At 35.8% G+C, this 19,365-nt stretch overlaps 2 protein-coding genes across 2 annotated transcripts in view; one reads left to right on the forward strand and one right to left on the reverse strand.

The window, feature by feature from the left end:
* The window catches only part of LOC142334629 (uncharacterized), a 418,890-nt gene that overhangs the window by 46,478 nt on the left and 353,047 nt on the right, over window positions 1-19,365 (reverse strand). The gene's annotated exons all lie outside the window — the stretch shown is intronic.
* LOC142335409 (inositol-trisphosphate 3-kinase homolog) lies at window positions 8,286-13,623 on the forward strand. The gene is made up of 2 exons (XM_075383885.1): window positions 8,286-8,820; window positions 12,933-13,623. The coding sequence occupies exons 1-2, from the start codon at window positions 8,289-8,291 to the stop codon at window positions 13,388-13,390; spliced, it is 990 nt and encodes a 329-aa protein (XP_075240000.1). The 5' UTR covers window positions 8,286-8,288; the 3' UTR covers window positions 13,391-13,623.

Here is a 19,365-nt window from a genome sequence, read left to right on the forward strand (position 1 = left end):
ACAGGTGATTGGAATTGAACAGAAAAACGATCATTTTTCTATTTTCAGAAAAAAAATCAGGCGAGAAAAAAATTGCATTCAATACGGAACTGATTCAAACCAATTCAAAATACTCAATCAACGAACTTACCCAAAAAAATTTTTCACATGACCACAGGACAACCTCTTTTCTAAAAAGCTCTTTTTCTCAAGCCACGTCAAATAATAAATTCTGAGCCAAATCAACTCAGAGGTTTCAAAACCACTTACAGTGTGTTTAAAAAATTATTAATAAAGCACTACAAAGTACAAATTCCTGTTAACCTAATTATTTCTAAATGTCTCGTGTCGCGAGTTTTTGCTGTTTTAGTCTTTAAAAACCTCACTGTGGAATTTTGCAACAACCTTTTCAACGTAATTTTGTTGTGATTTATAGTTTTAATTTTACGTTTTAGAATTGATAGCGTCCGGCTTCAATAACCACAGCTCTTAACAATTAAGTGTCTTCTTCTTCTATTAAGTATATGCCAAATTATTGTCTAAGCAATAAAATTGTGTCTGCAAAACGGTAACTCTGCAGCAAAACTGGCTGATATAACTTTTTGCAAAATTATTATGTGATTTCTAACACCCCTGTACTAAAGTACTAAAATCTATTCTACTACTACCACTAATAATTAATAGGACAATGTCGAAGAAGGTAGGCTGTTAGTCTAAATCGTCTTCTTGTGCTTTCTTGTGTAATTGCTGTTCATCCGATATCTCTACATAAATTAAAATGGAAATTTGTTACCGAGGCTTTCAGAGAAATTACGGCCTGTACATGGCAACTCGCACGCAACTGTCCAGAAAAGTTCAGAAGAGCTAATAACAAAGTAATGGGATCAAGATCTAGCAGCAGAAGATGCGAATACACTACAACAACAATATTCTTTTAGTTTGGATTGCTCTAAAACACACTTTTCTTGCAACCAAGACTGTGTTACTAAATTGAAGGCGATTGAAATGCAATTTTGAGTGGTTCGGATATCCTCTCTACACTTACATACCCTTTTTGAGTACAAATTGATTGACTTTTTTCTGTATTCAACTGTAAGAGTGAGTGCGCAGCATCTTTGAAAAGCTACAATAAACTTAAGACTGGACTGCAAAAGACGGAAACCCAGTTCGACTGCGTTGCTTGTTTGCTTGTGGGTGCAACACGCATTTAACCAAAGACTGCACCAAACTGAGTAAATCTGCTATGCATGGAGTAGTTGCATTAAGTTAAAATGCACTTCTGCTGTGTCAGGCATATATCAGAGTGAAGAAAAGAGGGAAAAATGCAGAGCTTATGCAAGAGTCTAAAGCCAACAACAATAAAGAATAACTGAAAACAATTGTAAAGGACTTTTATCAACTCGAGAAGACAATCTCAAAAAAACAAAAATTGCTTGAAAGAAAAAACCAAAAGTGGTTCTGGAGTCCACCTCACCAACGGAAAACAAACTACCCTGTCAATCAGCGATAGCGGAAAATCTAAGAGGCATTAGAATTCAGGGTTTGACGGAGTCGACAGAAAAGGACTTTCGATTGAGACAAAAACAAGACATTTTGAAAATAGTCAAGATAATGGTTCACCTAGATGTTAGTGCTGAAAATTGGAGTTATTGTTAGACTCGGGAGGCATGAGGAAACCTGTAACAGAACAATACTGCTAAAAATTCCAAGCCTAAGGCAGAGGCGTCTGATCCTAGCGTATGCAAAAAAAGTGACAAATTTTTTGTATCTTGTGTTTGTGAGCAGACAATTAACAATGATGTACAGCTATTGATACTGATGTAACAATGATAAAATATGCTGATGGTTGCCTAGCTTTTGCTTCTAACAAAGATGAAAAGATAGCAAAGAAGTCCTTGGAATCAAACATAAATAACTTAGCAAACTACTTAGGAGACCATCAAATAAATATGAATTCTTCAAAAACAGGGCTCATTTGTTTGAAAAAAAAAGGATTAAATGAAACAAAACACAGAACAAATTATTAGTAGATAACAAAGTAATCAAAAAGACTAATAAAAGTAAGTATTTAGGGCTAACAATTGATAGCAGTCTCAGTTTCATGAATAAGGTTAAGCAAACGTTAGAGAAGATGACTCAGGGGATAAAAACCATAGACTCAATTGCAACTCAACTCCCCGCATCAAGCTTGAAAAACTTACTTCATTTAATTGTTTTGTAGCATCTCAATTATTGCGTTCTATTTATTCAGCAATTTGGAAATCCTATGATGACTTCTCTAGAGGAGCAACTGAACTGAGTTCCTAAAAATCTGTTCATCTGCTCAAATTGCAAACCGTGACAGCACTTAAGAATAAAAAAAACAGGTGATCTTGATTGAACAGAGAATTGATCCTTTTTTTAATCTCAGAAAATAAATCAGGCGGGGAAAAAATGCATTCAATGCGAGATTGCTTTAGCAAGTGCAAAAAATTCAACCAACAAACGTACTCAAGAAATAAATTTTCATGCCCACAGGTCAACTTCTTTTCTAGAAAACTTTTTTTTATGCTACGTCAAAAAATTGAATTCACTAACAAATCAACTCGAAGATTTCAAAACTACTAACAGTGTATTCAAAAAAATGTTATTAAAGCACTACAAAGATCAAATTCCTGATAACGTGATAAATTCTGAATGTCTCGTGGCGTGACTTTCGACTAGTTGAATCTTTGAAAACCTCACTGTGGAACTTTGCAACATTTTTTTTACCGTGTTATTGTTGTGATTTATAATTTTAATTGTACACTTTAGCATTGATAGTGTCCCACTTTACTAATTACAGTTCTAAACAATGAAATTTCTTCTACTAATTTTTTAATGTCTCTTCAATATTATTGTCTATGCAGTAATATTGTGTCTTCAAAACTGTATTTCCCCATCAAAATTGGCTGATATATCTCATTTGTAAACATACTATGTGGGTTCTAACACCCCTGTACTGAAGTACTAAAATCTAGTCCAGCGTCATCATCTTCAACAAAAACCAAAACTGCACTGTCAATCAGCGATAGCGGAAAGATAATAGGCATTAGAATTCGCGGTGTTACGGAGTCGACGGAAAAAGACTTTCCTTCGAGATAAAATCATGACTCTTTGGATATACGCAAAATATTGGTTCACCTAGATGTGACCTCTGAAATTAGAGATATTGTTAAATTCGGGATGCATGAAGAAAAAGAGAGCAAAACTATACTGCTAAAAATTTCAAGCGTATTCCGGAGAGTTCTGGTCTTAGCTTCCGCAAAAAAGCCACAAATTTTTTTTTTCTTTTGTTTATGAGCAAGCAAATAACAACGGAAGAAGCAATTTTGGGGAAAAATTCTTTGATAAAACGGAGAGAGCTCATTGTTCATGGAATGGAGCCAAAAAACCTCCATGTCAAAGACGGCATTCTTTGATCAGAATTAATGGAAGATAGAATAGAGAGCAGGCGCCGTCTGAATGACTACGTATCTACCTGAAATTGTTGATAACCAAAGTTAGAAGCATTCTAGATTGCCAACGGAGGAAGAATTTACAAATTCCATAACAGTTAGTAACAGATTCGATGTGCTATGTATAACTCAGACTTGGTTGGCGAAAAATATAAAGGAAGCCGCATTATTTTTGCCAAGTTTCAAAATAAAAGGGCAATCATTTGCGACAAAGCTAAATTCAAACCAGGCAGTTTTCTGATAGCACTGACATTCCCCGCTGCAAATTAGAAACTGATTTTACAGATTGTGTTATCTTTGGAATCCTGACAAAACCAGCCCTAATCGTTGTTTGCATTTACAGTGCACCTCCTAACAGCCCTTATAGATTGACAACTGTACAATTTCACAATTTCTTGCTACTAATGAAATCAAATCAACGAAGGTATATCATCAACGCTCTCATTGGGCGACATCAATTTTACGGCAACCGACTGGTGAAGTTTTTACTCTTAATCTGGAAAAATCGTTTTAGATGGACTCAAAATAGGTAATCATGAGCATCAGATATCGGAAGCAGCGAGAAGTCTGGAAGTTTTTCTCAGTAATCAACCAACTTTTGTGATTTATATACAGGTAGATAAATTTGTCAAAAGTTGTTTCAGTTCTGATCATCAACCCAACTCGGCTAAAATGTCCTTAGAAACGGCCTCTAATTACCATAGACCCATTTGATCAACAATTAAAAGTGACTTTTTGATGTTTTTTTTTCAAATGTTCGAGAAAAGATGAGATAAATCAGTTCATAGAAAGTTATAAACTTGGCCCATATTGTTACTCAAATGTTGGTATGATAATGAATATGTGGTGCGACTGTATTTTCGATATCCTGCAAGATTTTATCCCTAGAGATACTAAGCACCGGAAAATGTTTGCACCAGGTGAAAATACAAAACGTCACACCTTATCAAGAAAATCAAATTATTTGAGGCCAGAAATTCAAAAGGAGAACTAAAATATATTAAACTTGCGAAGGCAAAACTGGAACTTGCACTAGCCTTAGAGTTTCCTCAGAAAGAGTTCGAAACATCGCATTTCAAGCACGGGAGTTTCTCTGATGTTCAACGATACATTAAAATTTTTCAAGTAACAACAACCTACAAAACGAAGTCTTTATAGAAGATCAGACAGCAAGGACAAATGTTGTAAAAGGCGAAATTTTCAATCGATATTTTCAGTCCGCTTTTTGAAGTGAAAATCATTTAAAAAAATAGAGGTGGAAGGTGAAATCAATTGTTTGCAATTTACACATAATAAAATCTTTAAAAATTTGAAAAATTTTGATGTAAATAAAGCTAAAGGACGGATAGATCTGGTAACCTCCTTCTTAAACGCTGTGCTAGGTTGTTGCCAGACATCTTTTTTCTCCTTTTTAATTCCATCAAAAAGAAGGGAAACTTCACTGCCGCCTGGAGTGAGACAGTCCCCCTGCACAAGGATGGAAACAAACAGCGGGTCTCAAATTATCGCTCAATTAAGTTTCCATCTGCAAAATTAAGAGTTCTGGGAAGTTAGCCTTTGTAAAGTCTACCCTGTTGTATAGACACCGTTTTCAATTTGACAACAAAAGACGCTCAACCGTCAAAAATTTAATAAATTATCTCTATCAGCTATAAATCAGCTTTGACAGTGCCGACACACAATGCCTGATTGCTCTCGATGTTGACTTTAAGAAAGCTTTCGACAAAGTTACCTTTTCCAGTTTCCGGAGTATATAGCCTTAATTAGAATTGGAGGGAATTGTCACAAGTTGTCACAAATTGTCAGTTACAGGGACAACAGAAGGAAAACTGATGGAATTCAGGAGTTTGTTTCACTAGAAATTCCAGTTTTGAGCGGATAGCCACAGGATTCAGCCCTCAGGACCCTGCTGTTTGTAATTTTTATCATTGGTCTTTCGAGCTAAGTTATGTCAGATAACTACAGATATGCAGACAATTTTAATCTGATTGGAAACGATATTATCACTGTAGGACTAGACCTCAGAAGGAATCTCAAGTAATGTGACAACAATTTCCAGGCCATAATGTTTAAGAATACAAAGTACATCCAGTTAACAGGAACTCCATGTCTGAAGGTTGGAATTTTTCTGTTTGATAGCCCACCATTCTTATAAAACTTAGAAATTATTGTATCAGTAAGTTATTGTACCTGGTCAGAGCATGCAAGAAAGCGGGTAGAAATTCCGTTGAAAGCACTTTACGCCATCAAACGAAATTTTAAGCATTGCGTTTTTAAGTGAAGACAACTTTAAGAAACACGAAAATGGCTACGGAAGCTTTATTGTGACCAATTGCAGTTACGTTTCAAAACTTAGGAAACCAAGCAAATTGGATTTAACTTTAACTGAATGCGTGATGAAGAAAGCAGAGGCATGGATTTTTTGGTTAGAAAACACAGCAATCATACAAAGGTGGGCTAGTGATTCTCAGGATTTTACCATTATCGCATTATCAAGAGCTGCTTAATCGTCCTATTGTTATCTAATATACTGTCTGGAAAAGTTGACAATGACTGGCAGAAATATGTCTCACTGTCAGATATCCGAAATATGGTCGGCAGCCTTGAATCACTTCGAATCACTCGAATGAGCTCTATAAACATGGCGGTGCATTAGATTATTATGTGATCGAATGTCAATTCATTACGAAACCTGACTTTGTTCAGAAGGCCAACAAACTTTTTTCAAGGTTAGATGTTGTTTTTATTGAAAATCATCGAGTTTTGGGTCCAGTTATTGGTTCTGATGAAAGCTGCAACAATTTTTGTAAAAAAGGTCAGTGAAATACCTTAATGTGCTTTACAAGCTCGCAAACCATGGTAATGTGTCCCCTTTGAATGTGTGCATATCATTAACTGATGAATATCAACATAAGTTGACCCTTATTGTTAGGATTACTCCAAACTCGGACAGTCTGCTGAGGGAAGTCGAAAAAAAATTGATAAGAAACTTATACCTTCAATGTTGAATCATCCCAATTAGACTGAAAGATATCGGAAGGCAATCTCTCTTCATGTTAAAAAGGGTGGTCTAAGCATTCTTCTTCCTGAAAACAGGGAAAACGAATCCGAAAAATCTATTTGGATCTCTGAGCCGCTGCAGAATCGTAACGCTATAGATGCAGAGTTCAATCAGGAAAAAATTGTTTGAAAAACAGAAAAGAAAAACAGGAACAATCTCGAGCGCAAAAGTTAGCAATCAAAGATCTCATCAATGATAAAACGAAATATTCTCTAGATTTAACTATGGAAAAAGGAGTGTCATGCTGACTAAGCGCACTTCCATTGAACAGATAATATTTCGATTTAACCAAGGGAGGTTATAGAGACGGAATTGGTCTTAGATATGGATGGTATCCCGTAAAGTTGCCATCAATATGCGCATGTGGAGAAAACCTTAATATAGCGCATGTTCTTCGTTGTCGAAAGAGTTGCTGTACGAACATAAGACAAAATGACATCCGTGACTCTTTTGCTCAATGAGGTCTGCGATGATGTCGAAGTAGAGCCTTGTCTTTAGACTTTGCAAGGGGAAATCTTCGCAAATAGAACTGCCACTCTTGATGACGACGCCCGACTAGATATCACAGCTAGAGGCTTCTTCGATTCACGTTTCAGCAGAACGTTCTTTGATGTAAAAGTATTTAAGCCGTATGCGAGGAGTTGCCCAAGAAACGGATTACTACAAATATAACGAGTCCATCAAGAAGCTGAAATTCGAGCTGCCTGGTGCAGGTGTTGTTTTCGTTGAATTTCGTCTTCACGAATTTCCAGAGGACCTGTATAAATCGTTTGCTGAAATCAATCAAGCTGAAATCAATCAAGTGGTTCACTTTGGCCAGTCGAGATATGCGGAAGACGAATTGTTTTCGGATTTTTTCTGTCTTACTCGTTTGCAATTTAACTACTGGCATGACTTATGAATACACATAGGAGTTGACTTGCTGCCCCGAGTTGACCGACTACACTTTTAGAGGAGGGGCTTTCAATTAGATTTAAAATTTACTTTAATTTTTAAAAAAATCAGATAACGGAAGCACAAGAGCGCGGACTAGAAATTTTCAGTGCCCCAATTTTGTTTTATAAATGAGAGTCAGATTTTTGGATGCGAGCCTGTACTCTTGCCATTATTTTTAACGATTTTGTCAGAAGCAAAATTTTGTTTAAAAAAGATTGCAAGAATAAACTTTTGGATCTTTACTTTCTGTACTTCCACAATAAATTTGACGAGAATATAACATGTAGACGGAGAATTGTTTGCGGATGTACCAAATGCGAAGAAGTGAAAAAAACTCAATTTCTCTTAAACTATTGAGCTTAGAACTACTAAAACTGACGGTCCTAGGACCCATGAGATTTTGCTCTAAAGTCTTTCTTTTTATTATTACCCGTGTTGGTCGTCGGATTCGTCGGATTCAAACATTTCGTCGGATTCAAACATAAGAAATCGTCGAAAAAACATAAGAAATTATTATATTATTTTTGTGTACAGTTTTTGTAAAATACCAATCTCTATCGCGTAATTACGTTCTTAAGAAGCCCATCGGCTTGTTTACGCCGACTCTGTGCCATACACAGGAGAATTCTATAATTAATTGGCATGCAATTGAAATTTGGGGTCTTCCTTATTTCAGCCATCACCCACCCCTCGTGAAATTAACACCCCTCCACATTGATTTATTTACGGTAAAGGGGCGGTATGTTATATGACCACTACTAAGCTGAGGGAGGGGGCTATAGTGGGAACGGCTTGAAACTTGCAGCTTTCCTGAATCTTTCCGTTAAAGATATTGGATGGGAAATAAAGCAAAAAGCTCGGAAACGTGTTCATGGATTCAGATAACAGGACATATTGACTGCTTCGTGCCTTTTGAAGACAATCAAAAGGTTGCAAAGGCAATGAAAAGCCGAGACAGAAGTGAATATCACAACTATTTGTCTATTGATGAAAAAGATACAATATTTCCTTTTCTACCTCCGTTCCATGGTTTGTTGGAAGAGAAAGTGAAAATTCGAATTAATCATGCAGAGCTATCCAATAGTGATGAGTGGTTTGTACTGTCTAATGTTCTAACTGGATTTCGGGATCCAGTTGTAATGGATGTAAAAATGGGACGAAGCAATTGTAATATGAGACAATACAACGTGATGAGTGCAAAAAGGAAAGATCTTTACAAAAAGATAATTGATCTTGATTTCCCAATTGATCTTCTCACTGGTGAAGAAAAGCGAGAAGAGGCAGTGACCAAACTCCGATACGTGGAATTACGTGATACCATGTCAACTACAGCGCAATTTGGTTTTCGTATTGACGCTATGAATATTAGTAAGTCAAAAGAGTTTTAGAGTTCACTCAGCCATGCAATGTAAAACCTTAACTTAACATTCGGCAATTATTATAGCTGCATAGTATCGTTATTTTATGGATTTAATCTGCTGCAAAGTGCAATGCCCTTGATTGAAACTGTCCTGGCCCGATTTTCTGTCGTTTTTTTGAGCTAGTACAGTTTAACTGCATTTCCCGCAAGGCCAATACAGTTTACTCAAGGCCAATACAGGCAAACTTTTTCTCAAATGCAGTTTGTGCTAATTATTTGGGGTCCTCTTGTTCTTTTATTCAACTTTTTGCTTGATCGTTTGGGGGTGGAGGGCAATTCGAGTTGTTCTATTTTCTTTCGACCCCTGAGCTTTGTGGACAAAATTTTATAGTCAACGCAACATTTTCTGCACAGTACTTTGCTATATAACAATGCAAAATTAATTGGGTATGATTAAGCAAAGAGAACAAAATTGAAACAGTCCATCAAATTATTCAAAGGCTTCTAAGCGAAGTTCACTGGAGCGAAGCCCTTATTGGTGAAGTGATGGAGGTTTTTGGCAAGCTTTTTTGAAACTCATTTCGAAAGCGTTTCCAAAGCACAACAAATGCAGTCATGTCAAATGCAGTTTTTTGCAGTCATGTCAAATCAAATGTCTACTTCATCGAGAAATGCAAATTCATGCCAATTTGTGCCCGAATGTATGTCAAGATCACATTCTATTTATTTCACTCGTTTTTAATTACCCTGGCGAACTACACTTACGTTTGCGACTTTGAGCCGATGACCGATTGCAGCAACAAGAAAGCATAAGTGTAATCCACACGAGAGAAATGTGAAATCGGATTACTTTTGTCTGCTTGCAAATGTACTGCGAGAAAACTGAAATGTTGGAAATACGAATAATTTCAAGTATAGTTCCCAAATTCCGAAACATTAACATCACCCCACTGCTAACAGGTTCTTGCTACTCGAAGAGTATTGGCATTCTACAGGTTTTTACGATTCTAAGAGGGGTAATGGTATTCTACAGGTTTTTTTTTTAGCCTGAAGCAAGTTTGCTCATGACTTGAATTTTGACTTCTTTAGTTTCAACCCCCTGCACCTAACTACCCCCCCCCCCCAGGTTAAGTTAAGGTTAAAGATTATACTGCACGACGTTTCGAATCGTTTCCGGTATTCTCCTGGTATGTTCTTTTTAGCTAGGGCAAGTTTCTTCATGACTTGAATTTTGACTTTTTTTTTCGTTTCGAACATCTACCTGTTTTTGATTGTTGACTTCTGTTTTCGAACATTGTACTTAAACAATAGCTGAGTTTGTAATGTATAATTATTAGGAACTGCTGGTACTATTTAAGGTGAAGAGGTCATTTTGAGATTTTTTGTTACCCCTACTTATCTAAAAGTACAGACCCCACCCCCCACCTAACCTTTGCTTATTTAAAGTACAGACCCCCCTACCTGCACCCCCCTCAACTAAAATTTTCTTTAAAATTTTCTTTTCAAAAAAATTAAAAGTTCAGTTGTGTGGCAAAACCAGCAATCCCAAAGCTTGAATGTCAATTTGTCATCGAGCCATAAACTATTGAAGTAGAAGAAAAACCTGAATAGAGATCTCTCAACGTTTCCTTCAGTTAAGCTATTTCTCGCCAAACAGTTTATTGATCAGTTTTTCAAAAAACATTTCCAAACCCAACCGTCGGTTGGACGACCCGAATTTGTTTTTATAGCTGCGAAGCTGAGCTGAGCTATATTGCGGTGCTCTTGTTTTTTTTTTGTTTCGTCGTCTGACGCTCTTCGTTTTGCATTTGTTCACACAGCAAAGCTGAAAAGTCAAATTTTCTGAATAACTTCTTCCTCTCACTAACGGCGTTTGTGCGCGTGACGTCATTTCTCCTTCTCTGTAGCAGTTTTTAATGTGTGATTAGATTTTGATCACAAGTGACTTACCTCACTCAATTAAATGACTTTTGCACTTTAAAACTTAAGTTAAATTTAAATTTATTTAAGGTCAAAGAAACTCATATGTGCATTAAAAGTCCCTAATAAGAGGCTTCTGCGGGATGAATTTTAACAAGCTTTATTAATTTTTTGCTGAATGTTTTTTTCCCTAGCTTTTAGAGAGGCGTCGATTTTTTCAATTTAGATCTGTCTCTGTTCCTATCTCTTTTTTACGGCGCGCAGGTCTATTCTTCCGCAGCTATGCCGACAATCTGCTGGCTATGTTTCACTAATTTTGTTCTTCAAAAATACTGTGAACAAAAATCAGGCTCATTGTTTATGTGTTGGAGGTATAGAAAAACTTAAAATTTATGATTTTTAATGTCAAAGCTCTAAAGCGATCTGATGGAATCTCACACAGGTGGAAGTAGTCAAGTTTTCAATGATCAATAGTTGAGAAACTCTTGCCGTTTCCTTTGCTTTCTTTCTCGATAAAGAAATTTTGCAGTAAATTAAATTAGGTTTATCCAAGATAACTACAACAGTATTTTTTGGTTCGTTGTTTCAAATGCTGTTAGGCTATATTTTTGAAATTCAGTTAATTGTCTTTTAACGTCGTCTGCGTTTTGCTTTTCTCATTGCTTCTTTTGGATCGCAGATTTAATTGCAGGTTTTTTTTGCATTTTGAAAAGCATTTTTTGTGACAACTCAGCCTGATCAAATTTTCATACTATCAGTGTCTCTGTTTTAGCATTGTTGTCTATTTAGCAGATTTTTAAGAACTCCAAATTTTGCGGTTTCATTATTTCAGTGCGTTTTCTGTTAAAATTTTTGTCCTCAAGTTTAAAGCTGTGCGGCTTGTACGGTTTTTTGAATTGTTACTTTTTGTTTGCTTGCTTGAATGATCTAAATGTTGGATTGTTTTTCAGTACGATAGGCGGTAAATTTTTACCAATGTTTGTTCATTTCGGAGAGCCAAGAAATATTTGTTTTCAGAAAACGCTTTGGGCTGCTATTGCGGTCTTTTCGGAAAGTTCAGACGCTTCAAGTCGCTCCCGCTTATCTTCTGGCTATCTTTTTATTTCGTCAAGATTTTTATGACGACCATATGATGTCATAATTATTTCAAATCTCATTTTTCATTCATGTAATATTCACCGAATTGCGTTTTTTGCGTCTTTTTTCACTTTGTGGAGTTTTATGTTTACTCGCCCTATTAACTTTTTGGTCAAATAGGACTTTGGTAACTATGAAAATGACTTCTTTAATTTAATTTTAGATGAGTTCAACTGAGTGTGTATCACTCGAATTGAAGATTATTTGCGATTAGCCAATAAAAGCAGTAATAAGTTATATTGATTCTTAAATGATTATCTCAGCAAGTAATAGAAAGAAAAGAAATTTCTCTTCTTCAGTCTTTTATTATCTTTTTGAAACTGCAGATCTAAGAAGCTATCGCATTTTTTTTCTGACAATCTGCCTCCCGTTTTCTAATTCTGCAATGAGTTGCTCATTTCCCACCTCAAATAAGATAAGATATGCTGCTGACAGTCTTAATAGCAAAATCTCTTCTGAATGCGCAATTATTTAATCACTTGGTTTGTTTACATTTCCTATCAGTGAAAGGTTGTGAACGTGCTCTGCGAATGGGGTCACGCGAGTCTCTAGTTTAATCTTGATAATAATTACATCAGAATGGGTTTTTAAGCATTCAAACAGTCTGGTGGCTATGTTTGAAATGAATCAAAACTTTTGTACGTTCGCTTGTTATCAGTTTCACTATTTTTGTTTTCACTCTCCCCTTATTTCCTCGAAAATGGCAAGGTTCGCAAAATAAAACATGTATTTCATTGACAGATACGCAAGATTTGTGGGAAAACGCTGTTGTGTCAGCAGTGGTATTCCCAGACATAAGTTTTATTAGGCCTATGAGCATAGTTACTTTTAGAAAAATCGACAGTTTTGTTAGATGTGAGCAATAACATTACGTCAATAAGTTTGTTGTCAATGAACTTTGCGTTATCACATCAGAATGGTGTGTCAAAAATGGTCAAAATAAAAAATTGTTGTTAATACGACAGGAATCTTTTGAAGCCCTGTGCAATCAGCTCTGACCAGTTTAGTTTTGATATATAAATATCAATATGTAGGGTCGGAATTTTCCTGTTTTGCATTTTAGAGGGAATTTCTAAAAGGGAGTACGCTACCACGTTCAATTTGGATCAAAGTGTACAACTATGTGAAGCTTTCTCTACTCAGATATCCAAAGCACAGCTTGAAAACATCATATCTCGTTTGAAGACATTCCAAAGCTGTGTGATCAACTCAAAGTTCTGCCATACACATCAGCTCATTGGTTCTTCTCTCCTAATTGCCTTTGACCGCAGGGAGTGTGATGACAATGACCAGCAGCTCTCAGGGGTCTGGCTCATTGACTTATTCCAGGCTACAAAGTTGTCCCCCGATGACAGCCTAATTGGGGAGGCGGGCGACTGCCAGACATTAATAGCACCGTCCCCCAAGCAACCTAACAGTGATGTCGTTGACGGAAGCAGGAATTTATGCAACCTTTTCGAACGAGTGTTAGATTCCAAGTTTGGAGCGTTACCTTCATCATTGTTAACAGGACTGACTTGATTGAGGTGAATGAAATCTGACTCAAGATTTGTATAATTATCAGAGCTCATTCCGAGTGTATCTTTATCATTTCCTTAATGATTGAGTAGCCCACCTAACTATTGTTTGTATTTCAAGGCTTGCAGTTTGTGGCCAGCTAGCTACCAAAATCTTCTTAATTTTTTTAGTAATATGTATCATAGTTTACGCGATGAAAATTTGTATTATTTGGGAGAGTTCATTTTTGTACTTAGCGTTTTGCAAGAGTGTTTCTTTTTTTGAGAGAGAGACAATAATTAAAACAAATTGAGCTGAATTGAACCATGTTAAGAAAACAAACTTCCGAAGCCAGCCTCACTGCAGTTGTTTTCTGCTATAGTACTTTAAACGATCGCTTTCCTCGACAGTGAAGCCAGGGCATAGAACATTAGAGAGTTCTATTAGATAAAAGCTATTTTCGGAGACATTACATAGAAATGGTTAAGCTTAGTAGCACAGATTAGGCGAACATCAGTTACAACACTTGAAAGCGGCACCTCGCTATCCAATTGGCGCTATAAACTGTAAAAGTTCCAATATTTATTTAAATAATGCAATCGAAGATTAAATGATTTTACTAAGCATTTGAACTTTTTAGTATAATCTTCTCCCAAATTCCTCATAGTTTTCCTCAAGAAATAAATACAAATTTATGATTATGTTACTTCACATTGTATTAATAGACGCACAGCGATAGCTGGGGCTATTATTGACCTTCTCTTGGTTTTTTTACGACTCGTAGAGGAGTATTTGTTAAGATTTTTTTTTACCGGAAGTACTATTTGCTCAGGCGGCGTTTTGACCTAATCTTAAAAGTGAGTAAAATTGCCACGTGAATTTTTTTTCTGAGCCAGAGAAATTTTATGTTCATGCGCTGCGTTCAGTGAATGACTTTTTACTTTGAAAAGAGTTTTTGATTGCGCATATAGATGAGTTTTCGTCCATTCGGCCCAAATTTTTCAATTGTAACTTGGTTTTTTTGTAGAAGAAAATTTTGATCGATGCCGTTTGAATATGCAACCATCTGAAATCGATACCACAATATTTCTGGTAGCTTAATAATGCGTTTCCAGTTCAAAATTGGCCCATAATTCTCAATTTTTTCGGTCAATTTTTGACCTATTTTTATTTTTGGCTCGTTGAATGAACTTTTTGACGAAATTAGTAAATATGTCAACGTCTTTTTGATAATTTCTGAATTGGATGTCTCGTTTTGACGTGAGGTAATTTGTTTTTATAAAATTGTACACATACTACTCCGATGTTGTACACATACTTATCAGGTTTTTGTCAAAGTTTTCTATTTTTTTTTGTTTGTTCATCGAGTTTAATTAACTTAAAAAGGTCGTTTGGTGCATCCTCGGTGTTTTTAGTTTCGTTTTGTTGCTAATTGATTTGTTTTTGGCTATAACTCTTTAAAATTCAGCGAACATTTTAACCATAATTTGAACATTTTTTTTTCATTGTTTTACTGTTTCACAATTGAGCTGTTTCCACTTCTTACTGAGACAGGAAGATGGCTATGTAAGGTTCTTAAACCTTGATTGCCTAATAACAGTGATTCAATGTTTTTACCTCACTTTTTTGTCATTTTGTTTAATTAGAGTTTCCAATTTAATTCTTTGTTTTTTCAGTAATTGCGAATTTGTTTTAATCTTTTTAATAGCCGCACAGCGATAGCTGGGGCTATTATTGGCCTTCTCTTGTTTTTTTTTATTTCGTCATGATTTTTGTTACGACCATATGACGTCACAGCCACTTTTTGTTCATTCTTTCATGCAATTTCAACTGAATTGCATGCGTGACGTCATTTTTCGCTCTTAGTGGAGCGAGTTTTTTTCTTCATGCGCGCGATTAAATTTTTGGTCACACTTGACTTACCTCACTCTCAAAACTGACTTCCTCACTTCGAAGTTGACTTTTATTTACTTTAATTCAAAGAAAAAGGTCAAATGGGTGTGTGTCACTCTAAATGAAGGTTATTTGAGATCAGGTAAAAGAGGCAGCAATAACTTATACAGATTTTTAATCAAAATATAACAGATCAGCCTTCAAGGAAAAACGAAATTTTTGGTCTTGTCTTTTTTACTGTTTTTTTAGACTGCCGATCTACGATTCTATTGCGGCTATTTTCTGGCAATCTGCCAGCTATGTTTACAACGTATTTATTCTCCACATTCTAGCATGGTCCTTTCTAACATTCTCCTAACGCCCATATTTCTATTCGACCTGCCTTTATTAATTTATATTATCGATTTGAACTAATAATTTTTATCTTTTTTCCTTTGTTTTTTTTTGTTTGCAATTGATTTTGTTCAACATATGGCACTGAGTTTTTCCTAGCTTCACTTTTAAAAATTCTGAAAACACTCTTTTTAAGCGAATATTCTTGAGTCTGGATTTTAATAATATACGAATTTTTGCGTCTGAATGTTAATCTGCCTCTTTAATCTTTTTCATGATTAATTTCGATTTGATTTGTTTTTGTTCAATGCTTTGTTTTATCGCGTTCATTGTGATTTAAAGCGTTTTATTATATACTAGTGATTTTTGTTAAAGTGGCAAAGTTTTCTTTGCTACCAATTGATTCCTGTTTTTTATTGTAAAATAGTGTTTCCATTAAGAGAATTTACGCAAATTGATAAATTTTGTTACAATTTTTGGCCATTTCTTGCATTATTCAATTTTTTCCCAAATTAAAGTTTTGGGAGCCTAAAATGACTTGACTTTTGCTGCTCGCGTAGGTTTTCGATTGAGTACAAAAAATTTGGCTAATTTTATATATAGGAGTAATGTACTATTTTATCTTCAATTTTTTACTGATTTTTTTGTTTTTAGTCTTTAAGTAGGAACCAGTTGATTTAAAAAGTAGTTTGTAGTTTTTTTGAGAAGACGACTCCTCGAGTTGTTTCCGGAATTCTTCCGGCTATGTCTTTATTTCGTCGTCAAGATTTTTGTAACAACCATATGACGTCACAACTACTTCAAATCTGCTTTTTGTTCATTCGTTCATGCAGTTTCAACTGAAGTGCGTGCGTGAAGTCATTTTTGTTCTTAGTGGAGCGAGTTTTTTATTCATTCGCTTGATTAAATTTTTGATCACACTTGACTTACTTCACTCTCAAAAATGACTTCCTCACTTTGAAAGAGACTTTTGAAAACTCTAATTGAGAGAGATAAGGTCAAATGGGCGTGTGTCACTCTAAATGAATGTTATTTGAGAGCAGCTAATACAGGCAGCAAAAATTTATACAGATTTTTACTCAAGATATAACAATAGCTTTCAATGAAAAGACGAGTTTTTTTGGTCTGTCTGTTTTACTGTTTTTTTTAGACTGCAGATCTACGAAGCTATTGCGGCTATTATCTGGCAGTCTGCCAGCTATGTTTCATTTTTGGGCAGGTCCGTGGAAAACCCAAATGATGCAGAAGATAGGGGAAAAATTGTTTGTTTTTCTCGTGAAAAAATAAACAATTGAGTATTACATAGCTTTTGTGGATTTTGAAGTACCGCTGGCACGTACTTCAATTGGTGCAAGCCTAATTTTCAAAATTTTAATTTGAAAGTTTTTGACTGTCGGTAGAAATCGCTTTTCGGTTCTGACATGCGTGGCGAAAATTCCTTAATTATTTCAAGAAAGTTTTTCGAACTTGATTTCGAAAATTGGGAACAGAATGGTCGTCACAAGGATTTGAAGGTTTTCATATATGTGCTTTTTGGCTGAAATGGAATCTTTGTGAATGAGAGAGCGACAGAATATGATTTTTCAACCAAGTTTTATTATCTAATCGCTTAGATTTCTGTACTAACATAAACCGTTACCAGTAACAAATGATTTGAAAACGGTAGAAAAATAGTTCTGACTAATTGTGTCACATTTATCAGTTGTCATTTTGTGGGCAGATTAAACAGTGTTTTTTATTTCGACCACGCGGATTATGATAACTCTGTTTTTATTTCAATGCATGTTAATACTTTTAATATATCTAAATAAGATACTTTCGAGTTACTTAGTGGATCGCGTGTGTGTCTGTGTGTGTTTGCGTTTGTGTGTCTGTTTGTGTGTATGCTCAGGTATGTATGAGTGTGCGTTTGGGTGTGTGCGTGTTTGAGTGAGTGTTTGTGCGCCTGTGTCTCTGTTTGTGTTTATCTGTGTTTGCTTTTGTGTGTGTGCAACCATGTGTGAGTACAAACTTGCGTGTGTATCTGTTTTGTGTTTGTGTTACTGTTGTGTGTGCGTGGTATTGTTGTGTGTTTGTGTGTGCATGGCTGTGTGTGTTTATGTGCGTGTTTTTGTGTGTATGCCTGCGTGCGTGCAACCGTGAGTGCGAACTTCTGTTTTGTTTTTGTGTGTGAGTGGCTGTGTGTTTGCTTGTGTATATGTGTCCGAGTTTTTGTGTCTGTGATGTTTTGTGTTTGTGTTTAAGTGCGTGTTTATTTTTCTGTGTTTGTGTGTGCGTGTTTTTGTGCGAGCATGGTTTGTGTATTTGAGTGTTTGTCTGTGCGTGAACCCACCTGTGAGTACACTTTTGTGTTTTTTGTCTGCGTGTGTGAGATTTTGTGTGTGTGTGCTTGTGTGTTTGTGTGTATGGTTGTTGCGTATGTTTGTGTGTATGTGTGTATGGTTTTTGTGTACGTCTGTTCGTGCCTGGTTATTTGTATTATATATATATATATATATATATATATATATATATATACATCTACATTTACATATACATATACATTTATATATTTTTCTTGTGAGTTGTTTGCTAATTTTTCTGTGTGCGTGTTTGTTAATGCGTTTTTGTGTTAATGCGTTCATGTGTGTGTTTGTGTGTATGTTTGTGCGCATCCGTTAGTTTGTGTATGCTTGTGCGTTTGTATTTGTGTTTATTATTGTCCTTGTGTATTTGTCTGTTTGTGTTTGATGTATGGGTGTGTGCGTGTGTGTATTTGTTTGTTTTTGCATATGTTTCGGTGTATGTGGTTGTTTGTGTTTGTGTGTGCTTGTGTTTTTGATTGTTGTGTGCGTGCACCCATGTCGGAATCCAATTTTTATGTCTCTATGTGTGTGTTGGTGTTGTGTTTGTGTTCGTTGGTGCTTGTGTTTGTGTATGTGTCTGTCTTTGTGTTTATGAGTTTAATTGTGTGTGTGGGATGGTGTGCGTGTGTTTGTGTAGTTCTTTGTTTGTGTGTGATGTATGAGTTTGTGTGTTAATTTAGTCGTGTGCGTGTTCGTGTGCGCACAAAAACACATGATCAAAAACACACAAAAACACCAGTCACAAAAAACACTTTAACACACACAAACACACACTCAAACACATATATGTTACATATATAATATATATATATATATATATATATGTTAGTGTCATTGTGTGTGTTAGTGTCTTTGTGTGTGTTTGTGTTTGTGTGCGATAATGTGTTTGTTTGTGTGTGTGTGTTGTTCTTATGTGTTTTTGTGTGTTTTTGTTTGTGATCATGTTTTTGTGCGTGTGTGTGTGTGTTTTTGGTTTGTGTATCTATTTGTATGTGTGTTTTTGTGTGTATATGTTCGTGCGTGTGTGTGTGTTAGTGTCTTTGTTTGTTCGTGTGTGTGTATTAGTGTCTGTTTGTGTGTGCGTGATTGTATGTTGGTGTTTGATAGTGTATATTTTTTGTGTGAGCTTGTGTTATCGTGTGTGATTATGGGTCTGTGTGTGCGTCTTTGCTTGTGTTTGTGTATGTATATGTATGCGTGTTTTGTGTGTCTTTGTATGTGTGTGTGTGCGCGCTTGTCTTTGTGCGTGAATGTGTGTATGTTTTAATGTGAGTTCGTGTGATTGTGTTGTGTGTGATCGTGTTTGTGTGTGAAAGTGTCTTTTTTGTGTCTGCTATTATGAGTATGTGTGTGAGTATTTTTTGTGTTTGTGTGGTTGTTTGTGTGCGTGCGTGTTTATGTGTGTTGTGTGGGTGTGGGGGAGTTGGA

Source organism: Convolutriloba macropyga, chromosome 2, assembly GCF_964194025.1.
Source record: "Convolutriloba macropyga chromosome 2, txConMacr16.3, whole genome shotgun sequence".
Taxonomy (NCBI): Eukaryota; Metazoa; Xenacoelomorpha; order Acoela; family Convolutidae; genus Convolutriloba; species Convolutriloba macropyga.

Coding starts and splice junctions, on each gene's coding strand:
- LOC142335409 (XM_075383885.1), top strand. CDS start 8,289: ATGGGAAATAAAGCAAAAAGCTCGGAAACGTGTTCATGGATTCAGATA. Junction 8,821..12,932: donor TATTGACGCTATGAATATTA/GTAAGTCAAAAG, acceptor TTTGCATTTTAG/AGGGAATTTCTAAAAGGGAG.